The sequence below is a fragment of the Carassius carassius genome, chromosome 20 (assembly GCF_963082965.1).
Source record: "Carassius carassius chromosome 20, fCarCar2.1, whole genome shotgun sequence".
Lineage (NCBI taxonomy): Eukaryota > Metazoa > Chordata > Actinopteri > Cypriniformes > Cyprinidae > Carassius > Carassius carassius.
Genome location: NC_081774.1, coordinates 1,725,471 through 1,745,709, shown reverse-complemented (window position 1 = coordinate 1,745,709; position 20,239 = coordinate 1,725,471). Strand labels below are relative to the sequence as shown.

Below are 20,239 nucleotides of genomic sequence, written 5' to 3'. Positions count from 1 at the left end.
AGGCTCTAAGATGGTTTAGATCCTACCTGTCCGATCGCTACCATTTTGTTTACTTAAATGTGGTGTCATCTCATTTATCATCAGTAAAATATGGAGTGCCACAAGGATCCGTCCTAGGTCCCCTTCTATTTTCAATATACATGTTGCCCCTTGGTAATATTATTAGAAAATACGGAATAAGCTTCCACTGTTATGCTGATGATACTCAGCTATATATTTCAACGAGACCAGATGAAACTTCCCAATTATCTAAGCTAACAGAGTGTGTTAAAAATGTAAAAGATTGGATGACAAATAATTTTCTCCAATTAAATTCGGATAAGACAGAGATATTAATTATTGGACCAAAAAACACCACACAGAATCTTGTAGATTACAATCTGCAACTAGACGGATGTACTGTTACTTCCTCTACAGTCAGAAATCTGGGTGTTATATTAGACAGCAATTTGTCTTTTGAAAATCATATTTCCAATGTTACAAAAACTGCATTCTTCCATCTTAGAAACATTGCCAAGCTACGAAACATGTTATCTGTTTCTGATGCAGAAAAGCTAGTTCATGCATTCATGACCTCTAGACTGGACTATTGTAATGCACTTCTAGGTGGTTGTCCTGCTTCGTCAATAAACAAGCTACAGGTAGTCCAAAATGCAGCAGCTAGAGTCCTTACCAGGTCAAGAAAATATGATCATATTACCCCAATTTTACAGTCTCTGCACTGGCTACCTATTAAGTTCCGTATCTGTTACAAATTATCATTACATCCCGTGGTAACTAGGATTTACACAAGCTCCAGTCTGGATCCAGAACACGTGAGAAGAGATGATGCTGACCCTCAGAGGACCCCAGATGATCCTAACCTTGAATCAACAAACAGAACTAACAATTATTGCTACATGTGTGACTGCATCCTATAATTACTATTAATTAATAATATTGATAGTTCATCATCTAGCTGACTACGTCTTGTATTATTATTATTATTTTTATTTTTCTAAAATCCTGTCAAACGTGCACAAACTACTAGCTACTACTAAATATTGTAGAAACATAATTTTCTGTAAAGTTGCTTTGTAACGATTTGTATTGTAAAAAGCGCTATACAAATAAACTTGAATTGAATATAAAAAAATTAAAAAAACCCGGCTATGCCAGTCGCATAAATCGCATCAGTCCAAAAATACGTCATGACGAGGAAAAAAAACATAAGTCGCACAGGACTATAAGTGGCATTTATTTAGAACCAAGATAAAACAGCTACAGCCGCGAGAGGGCGCTCAATGTTTTCAGTGTAGACTACAGGAGCACTGAGCAGCATAGAGCTCCCTCTCGCGGCTGGAGATGTAAAATACTGGAAAATACGGTGTTTATTTATTTATATATATATATATAATATATAAAAATAAATAAATAATAAATAATTATTTATATATATAATTTATATAATATATTATATATATATATATATATATATATATATATATATATATAATATACTATATATATATATATATATATATATATATATATATATAATATAATATATATATATATATATATATATATATATATATATATATATATATATATATATAATATAATATATTATATATTTATTTATATATTAGGGATGGGATGGTATGAAAATTTAATATCACGATTATAGTGACTAAAATTATCACGATTATCAATATTATCACGGTTTTGTTGAAACGAGATGAAAGTGTTCAAAAATAGTTGATGCTCACACTGAAAACATTTCAGCAAGTTTTATATTTAATAATCAACAAACAACTAATAAAACAAGCAACTCTATGCACTTAATTTAAAGAAAGATTAAATTCTGTGGCATTTCCTTCCTTACAATGAAAAGTGTAGAAGCATAGAAAAGCATAGAAAAGTCACTGACTTTCGCCATTCCTTCTCGAAAAAAAACATTGTGCGCTGCGCTTGCGTCAGACTGTTGCTGGCTGGACAAGATTTAATAGAGAGTTATTAAAACCGCGATAATCAAACACGGTTTTAATGATAATTCATTTTTAAATGATATTACTAACTTTCAGCACATTTTATCACGGTTATCGATAAAACCGGTTATCGTCCCATCCCATATATATATATATATATATAGCCACTTGTTGTGTCATGGCAAAAACAGTCAAATATGATAAAAATGTTATTAAAAAAAATATTTAACACAAATGATTAATAAGAAGTGTCACACTTTAATGATTAATGCACTTTCATGTATGCACTACTGAACAGTACATGTTAATGTTTTAAAACTGACCCCATTCAATTCCATTGTGTCTCACCGTAACTTAGATTCAAAATTATTCCACAGAAACAGTTGATTGAGTTTAATTTGCACTGAACCAGAAAAATCAGAGGTCAACAAGAGACTAGTGTGATAGAAAAAAAAGGGTTTTGATATATATATTTTTTTCTTTTGTTTGAAAGAAGTTTCTTCCATTCAGCAAGGCTACATTTACTCAGAGGTGGAAAGTAACGAATTACATTTACTCGCGTTACTGTAATTGAGTAGTTTTTTTGACAGCTTTATCATGCAGTGTAAACTGTGTTTGCCCAAGTCGACTGAACTGGCAGCTTATAAAAACTCTACATCAAACCTCCGCAAACATGTTGAGGTAAGTTAATATTACTTGTATACTTGTATAATATTACTTGTACTTTAGTTAGTTTACATAATTGTTGTAGCATACTCTTGCGTTGCATCAGTGCGTGAGCTTGTTAGCAGGAGAGTCGGTGATTAGCTACTAGTGCAAAATTGTCAATGCACAAGCTAGGTCTATTTCCAGTGTCATTATTTAACTGTCATATAAAATTAATTAAAGTGTTATTTGGTGTAACGTTAGATCTGCTGATTTTGCATTTTAAGCATGGCTGTAGACTAACGTGAACTAAGTTAATTAGTGCTGTCAAAATAAGCGCTTTAACGCAGGCGATTTATTCTATATATATATATATATATATAAAACAATTAACCCAGAATTATATTTTTATATTATCCGTCTAGCGTTATATTATGATCACGCTCCTATTCATGCAAAATTCAGCGCGACAAGACGAAAGAGAAGCCGCTGTCTCTTAATAATGTCCTGGTTGCGTCTCAGTCAGCTCCTAGTAAACTAGGTGGTGAATCAGTAGGCTATATCGTGTACAAGAATGTGGCAAATCCATGATCAGTGCCTTCACTACTGCACTAGGAGGTGATTGAGACAGACCTTGTCTGAAAGAAGCGCCAGAATCGAGTTCTCTTCGCGTACAATAAAACAGAATTATGCCAAAATGCCCATTTTGTCGAGTAGGCTATTGTCTTAAATGAGTAAAAAAAAAACTAAATGAACTTAAAAGAGTTGTGGAAAAAATTTGACTTGTGTTATAGCGCGCAGATCTTAAAGTGACAGCAGACAGACACTAACGATTTCTGTATTTAAAGTAAATCAAAGAACAAAGGTAACGGAGAAAAGTGTAGCTTTAATAAGAAGTTATTCCATATTTAATTTATTGTTAATAATGCAGCAGCGGAGACAGTTTATATTTCTGTATATCATGTTAGACTGAAAGGAAGGCCACAGGTACATTTCTACTGTACATCCCTTCCCTTTTAATTTAGACATGTTAATATATCCATTTTTTTCATAGTCATATTCTTGTCTTACTGTTAACTGAGCAAGAATTGTGCACTATGAAATGTAAAGACAAAATGTAATGTGTGTAGAAAACATTTGATCAATGAATGTAAATATTTTTAATTCAGCATGTTTAATGAACATGACATTGATTTAAATGATTAAAATTGTTTGGTTACAGAGAAAACATCCATCAAAGCTGAAGGCCTTCAGTGACTTTGTGGCAACACGGAAGCGAACCCTGGAACCACCAAAAATCCCAGCCAAGCAAGCAAAAATAAGTGACGTATTTGCACCGAGTGCAAACAAATGTGTGTCACAGGCAAAGGTTGACAAGCTCATGATCAACTTTATTTGTGATGGTCTTCATCCATTTTCTTTGGTTGAACAACCTGCTTTTAAAGAACTTTTACTTGCACTGAATCCACAGTGCAAAGTCATATCCAGACCCACTCTCCGGACCAGAATTGATGATACTGCCATTCAGTTGAAGAAGACTTTGCAGTCACACCTCAGTAAAGTCAGCTATGTTTCCACAACTAAGTTTCATAGGGGTGACAGCTCATTGGATTGATGAGGAAACATTGGAGAGGAGATCTGCCGCACTTGCTTGCCAGAGATTGAGAGGGTCACACACCTTTGATGTCCTGGCAGGCACTCTTGATGACATTCATTGTCAGTACAGAATAAGGGGAAAAGTGGTAAGAACCACAACAGACAGCGGCTCAAACTTTATCAAGGCATTTAGTATTTTTGGTGAGAAAAGCCAAACTAAGGAAGCAGAGTCCGAATCAGAACAAGACTCTTCTGAAGAGCCTGAAGCTGAGTACCTGGACACATTTGACATCCTGGAACAAGACAGTGGTCTTGAGTACCAGCTTCCTCCACATCAAAGGTGTGCATGCCACTTGTTAAATTTAGTCGCCACAACCGATGCTGCCTTGGCAGAAAAGAACAATGACACATACAAACGGCTATCACGAGCTGCCTTTGGGAAATGCCAAGCAATGTGGAACAAGACAGGTCGGTCATACATGGCAGCAGAAACTGTTGAAGATAAATGCGAGCTCCAGCTCATCCGGCCAAATCAGACTAGGTGGAACTCTACATACATGGCTGTGGAGAGAATCTTAAGGATCATACAAGACAAAGGCGAAGACGCTATCAGAAATGTCTGTGAAAAATTCAAAGTGAAAATGTGAGGTTTTTTTATATAATTTAATCAATATAATCAAATAAGTATAAAATAACACAAATTAAAATAATTTCCCAAAGTTCCCCTTCTTATATATTTTTTTTACATTTAATCCACACCTATTCCTGCAAGAAATGTCTAAAAAATTGCATTTGTTGTTTGTCCTACAGGCTGAGTCCAGCTGAAATTGTTTTCCTGACTGAGTATTGCACTGTTATGAAACCTGTTGTGAAGGCATTGAACATTCTCCAGTCTGAGACCAACACACACATGGGGTGGCTCCTGCCGGTGATCTTTCAGTTACAAGCAAAACTCAGCAGATTGGAGACATCCTCCAAAATGTGTCTGCCCCTTATCAAAGCAGTGCAGGATGGTGTCCAAAAGCGTTTTGGTGGGATGATTCAAGACCCTGAACTGATTGCTGCAGCAATCCTTCTGCCAAAGTTTAAGAACACCTGGACTGAGAGGACTGAAATCATAGAAGCAGGTATGATTTCATTGTTTTATATCAGTGTAATCAGTTGCTAATTATCAATCCCAGTTTTGTCTATTTTGTTACTACTTAATAATCCAGTGTTGTGTAAGTACAGTAAAATGAATCTTTGCAGTTTCTGCATTGATAAAAATATTAAATATGCATTGTTGTGTTGTTGTTCAACAGGTCTGGTCTATGTGAGACAACACATTGACCAGATGGCAGAGGCAGAAGTGGAGCAACATTCATCAGATGAAGAAGATTTCTTCTCCTCAATGAAGTCCAGAAGGTCACAAGGTACAGGGGAGCTAGATGGGTACCTTGCTTGTATCTCAAACAAAATGGATCTGTTGAACTCATTTCCACACATCAAAAACCTCTCTCTCAAACTCAACACTGGTCTTCCTGCCTCAGCTGCCTGTGAGCGTCTCTTCAGCAGTGCTGGACTGTTATTCACTGCAAAGCGGGCAAGGATGAAATCTACTAACTTTGAAAACCAACTGCTACTCAAACTTAACAAAAAGTTCATAGTGTAAAGATATACAGAAAAGAATAGACCACATTGTTCATTTGATGTTTTGTTATTCGACAGGTCTGTTATCTGACAATGGCACAGTTTGGTCTTTAAATACTTGAAGGTCCCTGACCCAATTTAAATTTAATGTTTTGTAGTAAGTCTCTCTTTTCTGTTTAAGAAAAGGATGCTCTTCTGAATCCACAGTTCATGCCATATTAATGGTTGTAGTAATGTTTAAAATGTTTTATTGGATGATCTGCCCTAAAATCATCTATCTCTTTTATTTTTATTGTATTATTTTTACTATAACACTTTAATTTGTAAAAGTCTTCCTTCAATTAAAAACAACTAGATTGAGATTTTTTTTCCCTTGTCTTTTTTTAACTACACTAGAATCCCGCTGTTAAAAAAGTAACTCGGTAACTTTTACTCTGAGTACATTTTTAATGAGCTACTTTTTACTTTTACTTGAGTAAATTTTTAGACTGGTAACTTTACTTGTACTTCAGTAAAATTTCACATAAGTAACAGTACTTTTACTTGAGTACAAAATTGTGTTACTCTTTCCACCTCTGCATTTACTTAATCAAAAAATACTGTAAAAACTGTGAAATATTACAATATAAAATAGCTGATTTCTATGCGAACAGACTGTAAAATGCAATTTATTTCTGTGATCAAAGCTGTATTTTCAGCATCATTACTCCAGTCTTATGTGTCACATGATCTTCAGAAACCTTTATCATTCTAATATGATGACTTTCTGCTCAATAATTTTTTTTTTATGAATGAGTTGAGATCACTTTCTGAGGTAAGCAAAAGCTGAAGCAGATGTTGTTGACAGATAATTTATAGATTATATTATAAAACGATGGACTATAAGCCGATGTTTTTGCTGTGGCGACTGACTGCTGTGCTGAACGTGGACTCACCTGTAAAACATTGCTCTCTGCCTCCTCTCCAGTACGGACCTCTACTTTCTCCAGAATGCACTTCTTGGCAGTGGCTTTGGTGTACGCGGCTGCCGACTCGACCAGAGACTCCGATACACTGTGATCTGACATACACACACGGAGAAAAGCATCATTTCAAAAGCTCAGGATGATCTGACTGTAGCAAACATGCCTATTATGGTGAATAGCTCAAAATATTAATTATGGCATGACAACACTGAAAAGAGCATCCAGTCACATATGAGTTTAATAAGTTTAAAACATAACGATATACAGAAAAACAAATTTTATACAAATATAAATAGAACAAAATATAAAATTGTGTGTGTGTGGATATATATATACAGTGGGTGAAATGTCATGCACCTACTTTTCTCAGGTGTGGCCTCTTGTGATGAAGGCTCAGATGCTGGAGCTGGACCGTCTTTACTGGCCTCGACCGACACCTCGCCTGCTTTTGGGGGGCTCTGAAAGAGTTTGCACAAAACTTTCTTTATAAAAAAAGCTTGGATTTTCTACTAAACATTTTTTGAGGTAAAACAAGATGAGGAGTAAATTATTTTTATTTTTGGTGAAATTAGTCCTTCATATGGATATGTCTGTACAAAAAACTAAACGGGACAAAAAAATGTGACCCTGGAGCACAAAACCAGTCTTAAGTCGCTGGGGTATATTTTCAGCAATAGCCAAAAAGAACATTGTATGGCGCAAAATTATTGATTTTCATTTTATGCCATAAATCATTAGGATATTAAGTAAAGATCATGTTCCATGAAGATATTTAGTAAATTACTACTGTAAACATATTAAAACTTAAATTTATGATTACTAATATGCATTGCTTAGAACTTTATTTAGACAAATTTAAAGACGAGTTTCTCAGCATTTCGTTTTTTTTTTGCACCCTCAGATTCCAGATTTTCCAATAGTTGTATCTCAGCCAAATTTTGTCCTATCCTAACAAACCATACATCAATGGAAAGTTTGACCCTTATGACTGGTCCAGGGTCACAAATGCATCTGTTGTCTAAAACCACTCCTCCTATACACTCACCAGAACTCTCTCAAACATGTTCTGGCCAAAAACAAACTTGGAGCCTTTATCTGAGCTGTTGGTGGCATTGTTGGAGCTGCAAAAGCAAACAGAAGCAGATTTACAGGAAGTAGAAGCCCGGCCAGAGAGAGCGAACAGATTCACATGGCTCTATTGAAGCGTTACCTAGCGCTGCCCATGTACTGTAAGAAATAATTGGTGCTGCCAGACTGAGAGTCCTGTGTGGAGTCTTTTGATTCACTGGATGTGCTGTTTTCCTCCAACTGCTCAAGAAAAACACAGTGACAGAATCTGAGAATGAACACAAACACTCCTTGGGAACTTCAATCGTGTCAATTTGCAGCTTCGAAAAAAGGGGAAACAAATGCAACAGTGAGTCAGCGCTGACCTTCGCTCGCTCTTTGATGTTCTGCCCGAACACAAACGATGAGTCCACCGCACTATCCTTCTTCTGACTGCTGTCCTCTTTCCGTCCACCTCCATTTTCTTCTCCTTCCTTCTCCCGCTTCTGCAAAGGAACTCAATGTAATGCAGATCCGAAGACAAGTCTATGGGCTTTTAGTAATTAAAGTATTTTTGGAGTACTAGGTCGGATACATCAGGCTTCTGTGGCTCATATAGTATGAGCTTATGCCAGTTTTATGAAGGTTCGTCAAGATCGTTTTAAGAACAAAAAAAAGAAAATTTAAGGAAAAGTCTGAATATCTTTTGAACATGGTCTTTAAATGTAAATGTCTCTTCAAAAGTAAAAAAATAAATAAATCAAATTCCATTTTTATTTTACAAAAAAAGAAAAATTAATAATAAAATAAATTATGGCCTGAATAGCTCTGTTAATACATAGAAATAACTACCGTATTTTCCGGACTATAAGTCACACTTTTTTTTTCATAGTTTGGCTGGTCCTGCGACTTATAGTCAGGTGCGACTTATCAAAATTAATTTGACATGAACCTAGAGAAATGAACCAAGAGAAAACATTACCGTCTCCGCGGCTGGAAATGGTAATGTTTTATCTTGGTTCTAAATAAATGCGACTTATAGTCCAGTGCGACTTATATATGTTTTTTCCTCATCATGACGTATTTTTGGACTGATGCGACTTATACTCAGGTGCAACTTATAGTCCGAAAAATACGGTATTTGATATCTGAATTGCAAAAATTCCAAAAAAATGCTTTTTGTTTTCCAGTGCAAATTTCTAAAGATTCTTAAATCAAGATATGTTTATGATACCCAGAAGTCTTATTTTATAACGTACTGACAAAAATAAAATTAGTTTATAATTAAAACAAGATTACATTTCTAAAGATTCAGAAAAATCTACTTAATTCAAAGAGAAAAAGTATTCATATCTAATTTACAGATTTTGGTTTAAGAGCTTCATTTTGTTCAATTTCTCAGAAAACAAAACTTCATATTGGGGCTGTCATGATTTCTTGATTCTATTCTAGTATTCGATTTTAAAAACTCCCCAATTTCATTTTGCCGAGTAATCGGCTCAATACCGAAAATTGCATATTTCATGGATGAGAATCAATGAGACACATTAGATCTTTTTTTTTTTAAGGCTGCATGATATATTAAACCCATTTAAAAAATAACGCATAATGCTATTGTGAATTAACACTGATTCAATTAAATCAATATATGCAGTGCAGGTTTATTTAAGACTTTCTGCTCTCTCAATCTTTGGCTTTTTAGGCCTTCATTTGTGGAATTAAAATTAAAATTAAATTAAATTAATGCATTTAGCAGACGCTTTTATCCAAAGCGACTTACATTGCATTCAGGCTAACTATCATGTGTTCCCTGGGATTCGAACCCCCAACCTTGCACTTGTTAACGCAATGCTCTACCACTTAATTCATTAATTCAATTAAGACATGAAGACCCTGTATGATACAGTGAGAAGATGGAGCTCATATTTAAGAAGGAGAAAAAAAGCTAAATTTGATTCAGAGGCCCAAAATAAGCACAAATATTACACTTTGTGCAGATTCTGAGATTTATATGGCCAAAAAGAGATTACATTTTGATGCATGTAATGTAAATCAATGAGACAGTATATGAAACCATTTAATAAAATTATATTGATATCAGTTGTCACTCTATATTGCCCAATAATGATATTTGCTAAGATTTGAGATTACAAATTTATTTTATAGATTTACAAATAACATTCAGTAAAAATTTCATAAATCAATGGAAATGTCACTGTTCAGCCAAATTTATATTATTTTACTGCTGCTTAAAACTAAAACGATTAACTCTGGAATGAACCTGCATTACTGCTGGAACTAGATCAGATTTTTCTGTGATTTCCTACAGTCATATAGTAGTCATCAGTTATGAATTACTAAGCACCCAGGTCATCTCATACACGCACAATGATTACAGGTGATGCTGCTATTAACGAGACACTTTAAACAGGAAGTAATTAGTTGTGGTTTATTTTTCAAGTGTTTCCATCTCAGATGTTTGTGCAGTATGTCCTCACCGGTGATTTGTCCGAGCTCTCTGTGTTGTTCAGGAAAACGGATCGGCTCTCTGATGATGTATCTCCAAACTTCCCAACTCCATTTGTTCCACAGCTGGAGTCTGCGAGCGAAAACATTGGCATAAACTAACAGCATCACACTATCAACACACGTTTCCAGCTTGGGATAATACGCCTCCGAGTCATGAATACTAGTGGTCACCCCAAACCTCATCTAGTCGACACTAATATATGTAAAGAGCAAGGTGACTGACGGCCGATATAATGCTGATACATAAGAATAATAATGACAAATGAGGAAAAACTGCTGTAATAAATTCCCCACAAGATTCACTCAAAATGCGATACTGACAATATTTTCTGTTGACAAGACCATGTGTAGATTCAATCATTTAAAAAAAGGAGTAGACCTTTATAAAGACTATAAATAAATAAGATAAAATATGAGATTGCACATTGAATTTGAAGATTAATGAAATTAAGTTGCATTAAACAGGCTTTTTGCTTATTATTTTTTTGTTTGACTTGGAAAAGGAAAAAAATAGGGTTTTGACTTAAGTTTTACACATCTGTTCTCAAAACAAAAAAGCCTCGAATGTGGTTCCCTACAGAACAGTCTGAGACCTCCATAGTTTCTGTTGCTGTGAAAGGCAGCAGCGAGCATTATGGGAGATGTACGTACTGGTCTTGACGGATTCTGTGAGGGTTTTGGCCGGAGGAGCCTGTAAAACGGCTGGTCTCAGAACACTGCGCTGCTGTTCTTTGGGCTTCTGACTGGGAACGCCTGGAAAACAACCTACTATCGGATTGAATCAGAAACCAAACGCTGCAGCACAGCAGCACACAGCAATGACTGATAATCTAATAAAAAGACTTCGTTGTAATTCACATGCAATGGGATGTCTTAAAATATGGAAAAGCTTTCCAAGTTTGTGCTCCTATAGTTAACCAAAACTAATAATTAACTGTAATTAATTATACATTTAATAATTGTTTTTAAAAAAAACTGTCTTCCATAATTGAAATAAAGCTAAAATAAAGTCAAATAAATTAGAATAAAAATTTAAACTGAATAACCTAAAAAAAAAAAAAAAAAAAAAAAAAAAAAAAACAAATGTTAAAAGCTAATAAAAAAGAAAAAAGCTTTTAATTATTAAAATGAAAAAAAAAGAAAAAAAATTCATTTCAGTGCATCTTTCATCTTTCCAACGCACATGATGTTTTAAAAAAGTACTGAAAGAGGAAGCTTTACAGTCAGAACGGTGACATTGTGACTAATTCCCTAAACTTTTTGATTGATTTGATTGACGTGTTGCATTAGTGTGTGTAGATGCAGTAAAAGGTTCGGAGCAGGAACGAGTTGATCTTACCTGCGCTTGGGGCCTGGCCATGAATGAGTGTGGGAGGTTTCAACCTGAACCCGACAGGCTTCTCTTCTGAGACGGACAAACAGAAGCGTAAACATTAAGATGATAAACCAAACATGCCTTACGCAAGACCAGATAAGAGCTCTCAGATAAACAAACACTCAAAGTTCATCTGTAATCCATGACACAAATCTGCCTCAAACACATCAGTCAAGAATAAGACTGTTTCTGAAATTAAGAAGTTTTTTTTTGCAACACTATTCAAGTTAAAAGGACATCTGATGCTTTCCTGTCATAAACTTAAAAAAAATACTAGTATACTAGTATTAATATACACTAGTAATTTAAGCACAGCATGTCCATCTCTGTAGGACCCTCTTCATTTTGCTACATATCTACTGCCTCATAACGGCTCTGACCACTTCCTGTTAGACCGTAGTCCCCTCACAGGCCTCTGGACTTGTTTTAGCACATTCCTGACCATAGCCGATACACATTTGGGTTTAGTGCGCTTGGCTGGGTTTGTGCTCTTTCTAATAGAGACCAAAATAGAAAGCTGCCTTCAGATGCATGCACAGCATCTGCCATTAACATTACTCTGTGTAACACGTTATCTAGAGGATATAAGAGCTGATAACACTTAGCGAATGTGCTTTAAATGAGTCTTATTTGAGGCAGTGTTGTCAATGTTTATAAATTGCATTTCTTTTTAATTCTTGCCAATGCTTAACCATTTAGCGCTCGTGGCTCTCCTAGAGACTTTGCGCTCATGCACACTCACAGCACACACACATAACGCAGGGTTCACACACACTCTGTTCGCAGTGCGTAGGCCTATGCGGTGTGTATTTTTTTCATGCTCATGTAAACAGATTATAAAGCATTCACACTGCAAACGGTTGTGGTCCAGCAGCGGTCTGCAGGAGTGCAGTGATTGATTTCACAAGAAGTTTGCTGCACGTGCTGAATTAAAGGGACAGCGCATTATTAGCGGTAAATATGAAACCGGAAATGTCGTATTTACACCATAAATGCAAATAATAGAAGTCTACTCTGTTTCACAGTCAACATATATGGCTTTTTTGACTAGGTTTAAAGGAAATTGGCACTTTTAGATAAAAAATTTTTTTTATATAAAATTGTAAATGTTTTGCCACTTGCTTGAGCAACAATCGCACAAATATAAAAACAAAAAAGCATTTTTAAAACCGACAACTACTCTAAAAGCCCTCTAACTCCTGATTATTTTTAAATATAGGCGGGCTTATGACAGATTTAAAGATTTTGAATTTGTATTTCTTATTCGAGCAGTCGATGACACTAAAATTAAGCAAAAAGTTTTTTCCAATCCAAACAAAAAAAAAAGATAAAAAATCATGAACCTAAAACAAGGCCAGTTCTGGTTTCGATTTCTATTGCACCATGACTAGTAGCTCCACCCACTGTGAAATTTCATTGGTCCAAATTCCTCCTCCACAACTGCATATTAAAGATCTCATGCTCTGATTGGTTGATAAAAATTTGGTATGGATAGAATAATGTCTTGACTTGGGGCACATCATGGCTGGTTAGGACACAGTGTTAAGTTTAAATCTTTATAGTCTTCGTAAAGGATTGAAATGGTGGCTGGTTCTTACCTGGCTCCGAGTCTGAATTACCAGTTGGAGACTGGCATAAACTTGAGGGCATAAAGATATTATTCTTGGGAACTGTTGCAGGAAACAAAGAAAGCACGAAAGATAGAGAAGATCAGATGGGAGTATAACGCTTTCAGTAAAAACTAGTCAAATAATACTCAGAATCCACCCCCTTCAAAGTGAACAGTGCCAATCCACTCCATTGCTGTAGCCTCACCTGAATGTGACGGGGGAAACTGGGTCAGAGATGAGGTCCTCTCTCTCTTTACCAGAGGACAGTACTCGCCATCATCTCGATCTGAATCTGGAGATCATAACTCAATCAATAGATCAATCAGAAACTAAATCTAGTGGAGCACTAAAATTCAGGCCACAGTGCAGAGAACTGCAAATGCTTGATTTGAATAAGCCTTTTTGAAGTAACTAATGATTCCTCTAATAATGCTGTAACACTTTTTGTGCAAATATACTGACTTCTACAATCAACTGAAGTGACTTTAGAAATTAGAAAAATAGGGATGCAGAGGATGTAAAAAAAAAGAAAGAAAGACATTTGTATAGGAAATCATTATTGACTTGAACGGTTCACCCAAAAAATACAAATTTGCTGATAATGTCCTCATTCTCAGGCTATCCAAGATGTGGATGAGTTTGTTTCTTCATCAGATTTGGAGAAATGAAGCATTGCATCAGTGTCTCATCAATGGATGCTCTGCAGTGAATGGGTGCCATCAGAATGAGAGTCCAAACAGCTGATAAATACATCACAATAATCCACAGCCACTCCAGTACATCAAATAGCATCTTGTGACACCAAAAGCTGTGGGTTTGTAAGAAACAAATCCATCATTAGTGTTGAAATTGTTGCTTTAAATCGACTAAATGAGTCCATAATTCATAATAACACTTCCTCCAGTGAAAAAGTTCATCTCCTGTTGACTCTCACATCAAAATCCACCCTTTAGAGCTGTTAAGGACTGTTTAGGCTTGTAAACGGTGCTTGATTTGTGCAGATTTCTCTCCTGGTACAGACAAGATGACTATCACAAATCAAAAGGTTTCTTTTTAATTTAAAAACATCTTGATGGATTTGTTTTTTTACAAATATGCAGCTTTTGTCTTCTCCAGATGTTAACTGATGGACTGGAGTGTTGTGGATTGTTGTGATGATTTTATCAGCTGTTTGGACTCTCATTCTGACGGCACCCATTCACTGTAGAGCATCCATTGGTGAGCAAGTGACATGATGCTAAGATTATCCAAATCTGATGAAAAAAAAAATGGTAGACAGTGAATATTTCATTACTGGGTGAACCTTTCCTTTAAATCCGACAATGACCTCCAAATAACTCTCAAACTGACGGCTGGATGATAAAAGCACATCTGCATCCTACAATATATTTTATGAGACGTTGTGTTAGTGTCTCACTGTCTGCATCTCATCACATATCATATACAAGTTCCTTTCCAGCAAAACATCATCGTCAGTGGGTGTTTACACGAAATATTAAAAACTTGAATCGTTGCATGTTCACAATGTGTTTGCTCCACGTCAATGTTTCTGTTATCGGCTGTTGAAGGTTTTATTTTGAGATTAACAAATAGAGCATTTTAGGATATTTTCTGAGACTATTTATGATGCATTAAAAAATTGTATTGCATTAAAACTCAAAATATTCTCACAACTTTTTACACACTCAAACATGAATCACAATTTTAGCCACCGAAAATAAAACAAATACTGGCCAAACAATTTAGAGAAACAATTTAAAAAAAAAATGCAGATTGCATCACAAGCAGATTGCATTTGAAGCTGCCCAGGTTTAAAAGAGTGCACAACAATTAAACAAGTCTGAGGCAAGAATAGGCTAGTCAATATAGAAACGTAATTCTACTTTACATTTCAAATTCAATACATTTTTACATTTTACAAGACACTCCTCTGGGATACTGATTGATAAAGTGCGCGCACATCCATTTGTATTTCACACTTTTGCATTTATATAGACATTGAGAGTAACATTTCATGCAATATTGTAAAGAACAGATGTGCTTTTCTAATGCACAAATCAGTTTGTTTTCAGTTCCATTTTGGCACATCATGAAACAGGTTATCAAAATAAAAAGCAAGTACCCTGGGAAAATTAGTTTGTGTAATGTTCACAATTTTTAGCAGCCAATAATTTTGACTTTGATGCATCACTAGAAACAAAAAAAACTCTTCAAACTTACCATCCCCGTCCTCTGCACTCGACCCATCTGCGGATCTCTGGAACAGGCACAAACATAAATAAATTCAATTGGTCACAAAGAACAGAGAAACACACTGTATAATGGAAAACCATATCGTAAACAGCCCCGTTTTCAAATAATTTCTCACCAGAGCTAAAACCATGCCGCTGAAATGCTGAGTTTGTTTAATTTGCTTAAACTACTTTGGGGAAATCACAGCAATAAATTCAACTCACTACCAGCCAAACTGCTCAAATTTGGCAGGTACATGTGAAAGGTTCATGCCTCGCCTGAGTGTTTATTGAAAAAATGTTTGTTTTGTTATTGTAATAAAACTCAAAGCTAAATTTAATATTTCCCAGTAAGTGTCTTCCATCATAACATCCTCAGGTTATTATGGGAAAGAGGTTTGTTTAGTTTTCAACTACAAAATTCACAATATCATGACTTCTAAAAACAGCAGTTAAAACTGCAACATATTATTTTAAAGCCACTAAATGGAAGTGCAACCAATGACTTGCGTTTGCAGTAGGACTTCCTTCTGGACTAGAGAACGGTGGACAAGAGTTTACAACTTACATTGTCTGCCTCTAGCAGAGCAGAAATTCTGTCTTAAGAAATAAGAAAATCTGTCTTATCTTCTGTTGAGCACAAAAGAAGATATTTTGAAGAATGACGGTAACCAAACAGCTGATGGTAGCCATTTACATCCAAAGTATGAAGAAAAAAAAAAAAGAAAAAAACTATGGAAGTCAATGGCTGCTGTCGACTGTTTGGTTACCAACATTTTTCAATACATCTTTTTCTGTGTTAACCTGAAGAAACAAACTTATACAGGTTTGGGGGTGAGTAAATGTTAACAATTTACATGTTTGGGTGAACTAGTCCTGTAAGCATTTATTAAGTGGATATTAGTTTTGAAATAGTGGATACATCAATAAATTGAGCCGTCTATAAATGAAGTTTCAAGAACTGTTGATTCTAATGTAATGCATTTCATGTTTTTTTGTTTTTGTTTTGTTTAGTAGTTGTTTTTATATTTGTTTTATTACTAAACAGACTAAAGAGCCAGGACAGGTGGATATTTCTTTCTTTTTACTGAGCTCATTGAAAAAAAAAAACAGTATAGAAATGAGGATGGTCAACCAAAACACTAACTTATATTCACTCCTATAAACCCAATACTTTAAACCATAGTTTATAATGAATTACATTTTTGTAAAGTGCATAGATTATGCTAAGACATACTTCTCGTTTAATTATGTACTTCACTTGAAAACATAAATTTGTCACTTTATTTTGCCTACTGTTGATTTTATTGTTCTTGCTGCTGCTAAATCATTAAATATTAAGTTTTGCATATTGCTTACTGGGAATATATAAAAATACAAACAATCAGAACTGGTTGAAAGTATTCATACATACGTAAACAAATTACAGTTGGGGGGAAAGCTTGCAAGAAATAAAGAAAGGAATGGGTTTGACCATTTTTTAAAGAATTATTCCTTGATGAAACAGTGAACAAACCTTCAGTGCTTTGTCCTTCTGAAACACAAACACTGGAGGAGCTATGGCAGGCTTCTCTGTTAAAAAGAAAAACAGAAAAAACATTAGCAGGAAATATGGCACAAATAGATACAATCCCTGTATGCCACTCCAAAATCCTACATCCTACATTAAGCTTGTGTTTTAACTCAAATTTTAATTTAACCAAGCAAGCTGCGATGTACTGATGTTACAGTTCTGGTCAATCCAAGTTTCCCCCTTCATTACATACAAATATCCAAAGTCACAAGATAATCATTCACAATATAGGTCATTTCCTAAAATGGTTTATTTGAGGATAGTGCATGACTCAAACTGACCAAAGCATCCAAAGCAAATGCTTTACGTCATATCTTAGTTTAACAACCAGAGATCAAAACTATCTGTGCCAAACCAGTCAATTTTTAACTTATTTCAAACGGTGTTAAAGGCAACAACCAACTGACAGCTTTGCCTGTATTTAATAAAGCAAAGAAATGGCAAGCAAAACATTGAATTAAACATGCAATTTTGAAAAAAGAATGAAATGGTATTTCCTTACAAAAATACACTGTAATAACAGATTAATTTAAAAATTTCAAAAGTGATTTTTACAGTGTTGAGGCATTTGTGTCATGCATAAAAATAGTTGTTAACAAATAATTATTAAATACGAACACCTAGCCTCCAGTAGCTTATTGTTTAAAAAAAAAAAAACATTTGATAAGACTGCAATGTCCAATAAATTTCCACATTTATTAATCCAAAAATATAAATAAAACTTGCACCAAGTTAATAATAACAAATGTGGAATTTTATAGAAATGCTACATTTAATAATCATAAATATAATCATAATAATAAAAAAAAACTCTGTTATAGAGAAGAAACCACAATTAGATGTAAATAAGGTGTGCATTGCCAAGTAATTTTGAAGTACCATTGCACTTGAAGTGCTAAATGCAAAGGTCACCAAGACGTTTCTAATAATTTCATATAAGCAACTTGCAATCACATAGCGCAGACGAGCATGGCACTATTTGATTCCCAAAGAATGCATATGAACTAATACAAATGTAAATATTCAATGCACATCACTTTGGATGAAAGCGTCTCCCAAATGCATAAAAAAACCATCATTAATGCATTGAAAAGCACTAACATCCAACCCCTAGTTATTTAAACTTCAACCTGTAGTGTGTCCTTGCCATCACAAGCCTCTGGTAATCTGATCAAGTGGGGTTAGTAACCAGTCCCTGCAAGCCAAACAGTCTTTAAACAGTATTGTCAAAGAAGTTATCTTATTTCTTATCTCACTTCAAGCCAACCAAAAAAAAACCCTAGGCACTTCTGGCTCAATTAAAAGGCTTTAAAATGATCGTCATGATTCATAAATAAACAAAGACACAATATCTGACTGACATGTCTCGTATTTATAGTTGCACGACCAAAACTGGTGGCTAATAAAACAATCATCCATAAGGAAGAGTACAAAGCCTGTTTAAGATGATTTGCAAACCACTAAAGAGTGCAAAAGCACACGTGCGTCTGTAAACAGATCACATAGTCATCTGGGTGGCTCATTCAGCACTGTAAACCCGTGCAGATCACTGTAATTAGGTCAAGGGGTGAGGCATCCACCGATGGGTGATCTCACCACTTAAGGCTGCTGTATTGGAGCCCTAAAGGGGGGGGCATGTGTGTATGGGGTAGCATTTCACCCGTTAGTAAGAGGGTGGGCGGGCCTGCATTAGCACAGGCAGCGGAGCCGGGTAACGCCACAAGCCGCGATAGAGGCACCGACAGCCGGCTTACCCGTGAACGAAACACCGCCACCTGCTCGGGACACCGTTTCCAGCCTACAAATGGATGCTTTTATTGGAATAACGTCAAAAAAGGACCGTGCATCCAGAAGAGATCGAAACCAATCATCAGTTTAGCAACTCACCACCCCACCCACCATTTGATTTCGTTTCAGTATGTTTAATTTTTAAGCACTGGACTGTCTCAATATAGAAGGTTAAATAATTAAATATCACTTCAGTAACGGCACATATCTCTGATCCTGAAAAGCTAAAAATAGACGTCTAATCACATAAGCCACGATTAAAATAAAATGGCACGTTGCAAAAAAAAAAAAGATCCTAATGTAGATGCATAATACAGAAAAACCATTTCTGCTACATATTTGAAATATTGAGCTGCGTGCTAAAATACACATATGTTGATCCTTAATGCAATAGCATGCTCAAAGAAAAACGTCATTCTTTAATCCCTTGTAATTACGCATGAAATTAATTATTATTTCACAGCGCGCGCGCGGATGCGTAGTACGCGAGCGCATCGGGGGCAAGCGCGTGCGTTTCCACCCGCCTAAAAATCAAAAAGAGAAACACACCGAGGTCAGTCCGTTAGCTGCACGACACACACACACACGGTCTGTCAGTGCGCTGGTTAGCTTGCTAAGCTAACACATTCATCGGCTAACTTGAGCTAAACATTCACACACACACGTCCTCATACGCGCGGAAGCGCACAGACCGGGTCACAAACACGCGTGGCGCTCTCACCGACGCTCCTGTGTCGTACATGGCTCATGGTCGCGGTTTAGTTGCTTTATTTTACTCATTTTGCGGATCCACACGGTTGCCTACCTTCGTTCGCCAAGTCCGCCATTTTTCTTCTCCGTGCACACCCACAATGCACCGCGCCACTAGTTCGCTTTATTTCACAGAGCAGCTGCACTCGAAATACATTTACATTTGAATATCATTACTTATTTTTACACCAATCTTTACCATTTTACGTATCATTATTTTTGAAAACTAATATATAATGTTTTAACTAATATTATAAAGTAAATAAGTGCAAATAATGTTAATATCATCACTCTAAACTCTTTTACTAACAATATTATTTACCATTATAAAAACGATTAACATATTAAGTTGCGTATAAATTAGGCTATTATAATATAGTTATTATATAGTTTTAATGTAATGGGTATCACAATTACTTTATTATTTGTAAATAATTTTCCTGTCTTGTTGCTTCTATTGACAACATCAGTTAAATAACGATAATAATAATCTATTGTCTAATTTGAATTAAGCTTAATGATTACTTATTA

At 35.4% G+C, this 20,239-nt stretch overlaps 1 protein-coding gene across 1 annotated transcript in view; it reads right to left on the bottom strand.

Annotated features, from left to right (window-relative positions):
* LOC132095999 (ran-binding protein 3-like) overlaps positions 1 to 19,825 on the bottom strand; it is a 32,150-nt gene extending 12,325 nt beyond the window's left edge. Inside the window, exons 1-13 of the mRNA XM_059501107.1 lie at positions 19,764 to 19,825; positions 17,114 to 17,169; positions 15,587 to 15,623; positions 13,572 to 13,658; positions 13,355 to 13,426; positions 11,721 to 11,786; positions 11,033 to 11,146; positions 10,351 to 10,451; positions 8,239 to 8,358; positions 8,016 to 8,113; positions 7,851 to 7,926; positions 7,167 to 7,263; positions 6,776 to 6,900 (exon numbers count right to left, since the gene is read on the bottom strand). Coding sequence (XP_059357090.1) covers positions 6,776 to 6,900; positions 7,167 to 7,263; positions 7,851 to 7,926; positions 8,016 to 8,113; positions 8,239 to 8,358; positions 10,351 to 10,451; positions 11,033 to 11,146; positions 11,721 to 11,786; positions 13,355 to 13,426; positions 13,572 to 13,658; positions 15,587 to 15,623; positions 17,114 to 17,169; positions 19,764 to 19,785 — 1,071 coding nt within the window. The 5' untranslated portion in view covers positions 19,786 to 19,825. The remainder of the gene's footprint in view (positions 1 to 6,775; positions 6,901 to 7,166; positions 7,264 to 7,850; positions 7,927 to 8,015; positions 8,114 to 8,238; positions 8,359 to 10,350; positions 10,452 to 11,032; positions 11,147 to 11,720; positions 11,787 to 13,354; positions 13,427 to 13,571; positions 13,659 to 15,586; positions 15,624 to 17,113; positions 17,170 to 19,763) is intronic.
* Positions 19,826 to 20,239: the final 414 nt, after the last annotated feature.